We start from the raw sequence: 6,000 nt of genomic DNA, 5'->3' as shown, positions 1-6,000 counted from the left end.
GAACCAGAATTTGAAACTTCTGGGACTATCAGACAAACAATTCATGTTAATATTTCAACAGCTCTGTTGGTAGCACCATATTTGAGGAACACAAAAATGAAGAAAAGATCCTTCTGTCAAGCATTACTACTCATTCTGTTCAGCTGATCGGTGAAGCTAATTGAGGTACTTGGAAAACAGAAAGCTTTTATGGTTATGATATCACAGTGTACTAAGGGCTATAACTTCCTCACAGAGGGATGGGAGCGAAAACTTGACCATGTATATAATAATGCACAACAGTCCATCAGGATGAACAGCATTGTGAAGCAAAAACGTTATAGCTTAGAACGAGTAACTCGGGAATCTACTACACTGAACACTTCGATTGCAACCACATTATATGTGCTCCAAAAATAAAGCAGATATGCAATCTCACCTCACTGTGGTGAGGACCTGATCTAGTGGAAGGTGTCCCTGCCCATGGCAGGGGGGTCGGAACTAGATGGGCTTTAAGGTCCCTTCCAACCCTAACCATTGTGTGATTCTATGATAAAATATAGTAATTTAAAATTGTGTCACAGTATGCTCATCAAAATACAGACATCACCATTTTCATAAGAATTTTTATGTATGTATAAAACACACAATACCCTACTTCGGGAATACTCAAGGTGAAATCCTGCAGGCCAAGTCACTTAACTATAGGCAATGACAGAGCCCTGCATATGAGTGGAGCAAGACCAAGTATAAAATAACCAACACCTGTTTTGTGAGGGGTGGCAGCCTTCTGTGGTTAGGACCTACACTAAACTCAGATCAACTCTTTTCAACCCTGCATTTAGCCTTGAAATTTTTTACTTCCACTAAAAACCTGAGGGAAGGCTCATGTCCACAAGCATTTTAAATTATACAGTTGGTTTACCAAGACTGATTGACCCTACTTACAACACTTGGCTTGCTGTCACCTTCTCTTAAGGCAGTTTACTACCACACCACCTACTTCATAGGTGTAATGCTGGCCTTGAACTGGGTGAAAGGCAGTGGGTTCAAGTTTGTCTGCACAGTACTAGGAAAACATCTGTAGCTAAGTTTACAGAACAAGGATAAATGCCTTGAGGGGTGAGGGGAATCCTGCCGAGTTGTCCTCTCTTCAAGTTAAAGCTTTTGCCATGTTATAACATAGCTGACAATCAGACTTTATAAAGCAGATCCAGATCTCTGCATTGCAAAGTCCAGAAGAGACCAATTTCCAGCTATTGACAGTAAACAACTTAAGAAGATTCTTTTTCACACTGCAGGATCTGAAAGAGCCAAACATCTCCTCTCTTTGTTTCACGTCTGCTATTTGATAATTTCATTACTTGTCATGTGGCTATGGGATGTGACCACAGATTCAGGATGCACTCCAAGGGCAGAAACAAAGACAACAAGCAGGAACACTACACACAAGGCTTTCACAATTCACTGTACCACTGTCAATCACAAACTGTGAGAATCACTTTGTACCAATGAAAAAATTCCATGTAAGAAAATGAGGCATTTAGACTAGAATGAGGAATGCAATCTGTCCTCCTGAAGGTACAAGTATTCCTTAAAGGTCCTTGAAGACATAAGAGGTTCTCTTCTGAGCAGAAAATTGGAAGAGAGTTGCCTTCGCTAAGTGGGGGCGGGGAGGGGTGGAGAACAGGGGAAGGGGAGGAAATCAAACAAAACTGGTCTCAGCCCAAAGCCTAGAGTCATGCTTTTAATGACAACAAGACACTACATACACTGAGCAACATACTGATGGACTGAGCTAAAATCTGAGGGTCTTCATCATGAAAAAGAACTGTACAATGAAAAGACAGGACAAGTTCCCATAGCATGAAAACAGCAAACCTCCAGCAGAGGTCTAAATCCTCCTCAACAGACTTCCACTTTTCACATCCAGAACAAAATGGTGTTTGGTTGTTTGGGGTTTTTAAAATTTGCCTAAAAGGCACAAGTGTTATGCCCTGGAGCTCTAACTATCATTAATAAACCGTGTTGAGTGTAAAAGGTTACTTTCCACCAGAGGGTGCAAACCAGTAACTCTGCCTTCAGTTCCCTTCAGTAACAAAATCCTCCTTCGTAACAGGTCCTCTAACGCAGCATCTCTCTTCCCACCCTCACTCTATAATAGGAGCCACAAGTCTTTAAACAAGGAAAAAGAAAAACTCTTAATGGGGAAGTTTATCTCGACTGCTTCTAATTATATCTGCCCCCACCTGTACACAGCAAACCAGCCTCTAATCTGCTGGCTGAAGGAATTCAATCAACCCACTGATAAACAACCAACCAACTTCTGCTTCAACTGTATTTATTCCTCACTATCGCCACTTCTAGAGTATGGAATACTGAGCTGAAATTCCAGAAAAGACGTTTTTCCTCTGAAGAGTGACCCACCAGAAGGATCACACACACACACGGTAAAAAACAATGGCTTCTTGTTTTCTACTTCATCCTCACAAAGAACCCCAGAAACTTATTTGTTAGCTTCAACTAATGTTTCCTGGACACAGTTCCAATTAAGGAATCAGTGGGGGTGAGAGGCTGAGAAGGGAAAGGGACATAATGTTGTTACTGATCTTGTAAACACCTAGAACATTTCTAAACCAAATATGAAACCACATCAAGTCAGCTTCCCCAAGAATTTCCCCTTCATTCTAAAAATCTTTTATTGGCTAAAGTCTAGAGAACACTATCACCTGTTGCCCTTTGATTAAGTTTTTGTTTCCATTTAAATATGTTAAAATACAGATCTCTTGGTAACATCTGCAGACACCACTTGAAGTGAGCACAAGCACAGAGAAGCCTACTAGAACTCCATGCTAGAGCTGCACTGCAAAAATGCAGCCAAGTAGTGGTTTCCAGTTTTTTGTTTCTATTGGGAAAGATTATGCACCTATTTTATCATCCTGCATATAACTACTGGAACATGGTATATAGCAACAACACTTGGTATTACTTATAATAGCTTCTTACTACAATAAGGCATAAATCAAAAGGAGCTTGCCTTCTGCTGCGATGATACCGGTGGCGTGGTCATCAAAGGCTTAAGCGGAACGGTGTTAGTCTGAGGCGTGCTTATTCTCGGAGATACATATGATCTTGGCGATGAGGCATCAGATGTTAAAGACATTGGAGACTGATTAGATGGCTGAGCTGTACAGAAAAAAAAAATAAGGGATTGCTTTTTAAGAAACCATATCCTATCTTAAATGTGAATTAGATTTTCTTTTGGTACTTTGCAGGATGCTCTGTTAGATAATCTAAACATATTCACCTTGAGATGGTTGGGGGAGGAAAACTGGAACAACCAAACGTTCAACAACAATCCTAACTAAAGATATGTGTATTCCCCAAAACCCCCCACTTCTAAAATTTGAGGGGAGGGGGAAAGACAAAGCTGTTATGCAATGCTTTTTGCACATGAAGAGACTATATGATTCCTATTTTAGAATGCTCAGCTTGATTTAACCAAAAGAATGCATAAACAGTTTATCTAGAAACCTCTTCACCCATTCTAGGCATCTACCAACAGCACACACCCCCCCCCCACCCCCCCCCCCCATGTTTTAATTACTGGTTAAAAATTAGCATTATCATAATACTGCTTACCTACTCAATAACATGACCACATTTATTCTTTTGGTTTAAGTTTCTGGCTGTATGAAGTTACAAACCAGAATGTATTGAAGATACTTGAAGGAATATCTTGCCTGGAAGCTGAAAACTACTATTTACAGAAGACTACAAAAAAAACCAAACCAACACTCCAACCCCAAAACCACCAGACAGGATAGCTTCTTTTAAGAATTTAAGGCCTCCCCCAAGAGCCACAGTTGCACAGTATTACAAAAAGGGTGTTCAACCAATGAGAGTTGTGGTTTATACTGAACATTAAATAAGGTCTAATTAAGGTGCGGAATAAATTGAGAGGGTCTCGCATGTTTCACATCACTCTTACAGAGTTAGATAACATACAACGAAAATCCCCAAAGGCGAGACAGAGAAGCACGTTTATTTAGTTGTGTGTCAGCCTCCTGCTCCCAAAGTAACAATTTCTTATCCTATCTTTGAAAAAACAAAACAAGTCATTCGACATCCTCCACACCAGATGGCCAAAGACAGGACAAGAAAGGGCTATTGCAAGTTTCAATTATATCAGCCTTTACGAAATGCAACGTTAACATTTTTACGTAGGTGAAAAGATGACTCTGAATACCTTGCGTAGACAGTTGTGCAGCTTGAGAAATTAGGGAAGTGATATTGAAAGCAGATGGTCCAGCAGTAAGAATTTTATGGAGTATAGACTGCAGAGAGGCTTGTGTCACAGCTGCTGTTAGAACTAAAAACAAACATTCTGGTTTAGTGGCAGTTCTAGAACATCACTTTACGCTGTACAAACTGGCTAAATATATTTATGCTGCATTTTCTTTCCGATTTTGTCCCTATATCCACAACAGGCCAAAGAGCCACCTGAACTCTTTTTCACCAACTTGAACTGAATTCGCGGATGCTTGGCATGTCTACCCAAGCCCTTTATTTACTAGTTTTCTCTTTGAGACATACACTAAGAAAATTCTTTTAGAAGATAACTTTAACTCTTCAGATTGACCTTATGGCTCAATAATAATTCCCGTAAACATAAAGAGAACATTTGTCCAATTTGTTATTGTAGTAAGCAGAATGTGTGGTGTTTTTGTTTTTCTTAAACTGCAATCATTAAAAAAACCCAGAAGCCAGAGGAGGGAAGGCAAAAAAGCAGTATCACTAGCTCTCTAAAAGAGATGAGGGGAAGCAGGGAAGACTTGCTGTTCAAGGAAAAAGGAAAGATCTTTCAAGTTAAAAGTCCAGACGCTCAGTATTTTCTTTGCAAAAAAACCCCAAAACAAAACAAAAAACCCCAAACCACCACTACCACCCCTACAAAACATCACAAGTAAATACTTTTTTGCTTTAGGTTTAACTGTCCCACCCCCTCCTCCACTAAAAATTAATCATTTTCAACAAATTTTAACACTATACTACACAGGAAAAGCATCTTACAGTAGGAGCCCATGAGCCCCAGCTTCTGAACTAATCTTTTCAGAGTTCTACAGGCTCTGTGGGATACTTCCTGAACATACACTACCCAAGCGCAAGTCTAAAACACTGACTCACCAGCACACACACAGAGTAACTGCATCATGTGCACAGTGTGGTCAGCCCTGCTGCGCAAGCTGAAGTCACGCTGCCCGCATGGACCTGCCAGCCAGGCCCTCCTGCCATGCCAACACTAAACACTCCAAGACAGACAGGTGCTGCTTAGATATGGCAAGAAAAAACAACGAGGAATGTAAATTGGGAGCTTTCTAATAAAATATAATTGGAGTCTTGATTAGACCTTTCATTTTTTAAACACAAATAATCATGATACTCCTACTTTTTCAATCCAACCTAGCGCACCACAGTTTTATAAAGCTTCTCCCTGCAGAGGAAAAACAAGTAACCTACTCACCTATTAGTACTGAATGAAGCCATAATAATAACTGATTAAAAGGCAGTCAATTAACAGCTCTTCCTTATAATAATATATTTGAAAAAGTTAACTCTGGGCACTACATGTACATGTTTTGCTTCCTATTTAAATCAGTGCACAAGAAATTTCAAGAAGCAAGTAAGAAAAATCCCAAACCACTTTCTTCCTCAGTAACCTGCCACATGCAGTCAACACATTAGATAAAATTACACTCAGAATGCATCAACTCCACCTGTTCTGGCACTATAGCTCCTCTAAGCTTTCTTCTAACCAGCTAGCCCAATGTGACAAAAATCTAAGGGACACACCAATTACATGCACAAAATTTAACTTGCTAGCCAGATTACTGATCTGCTATCTTTATTCAGATAATGGCTAACCTGTGAAAGAAAAACGCTGGTAGGCAACAAGATTTAAGGATCCCCAGAAGTTTCAGTATTTGCAAACACATGTTATTAGAACAGCAGCACAAACTA

At 39.9% G+C, this 6,000-nt stretch overlaps 1 protein-coding gene across 2 annotated transcripts in view; it reads right to left on the bottom strand.

Moving 5' to 3' along the window:
- The window catches only part of WAC (WW domain containing adaptor with coiled-coil), a 59,349-nt gene that overhangs the window by 16,640 nt on the left and 36,709 nt on the right, over positions 1–6,000 (bottom strand). For both annotated transcript variants that reach the window (XM_010151383.1, XM_010151384.1), the window contains 2 exons: positions 4,229–4,351; positions 3,017–3,165 (listed from right to left, as the gene is read on the bottom strand). In XM_010151383.1, the coding sequence (XP_010149685.1) occupies positions 3,017–3,165; positions 4,229–4,351 (272 nt within the window). The remainder of the gene's footprint in view (positions 1–3,016; positions 3,166–4,228; positions 4,352–6,000) is intronic.

This window comes from Eurypyga helias, unplaced genomic scaffold (genome assembly GCF_000690775.1).
Source record: "Eurypyga helias isolate BGI_N326 unplaced genomic scaffold, ASM69077v1 scaffold9385, whole genome shotgun sequence".
NCBI lineage: Eukaryota > Metazoa > Chordata > Aves > Eurypygiformes > Eurypygidae > Eurypyga > Eurypyga helias.
This window is presented reverse-complemented; position numbering and strand designations above follow the sequence as displayed.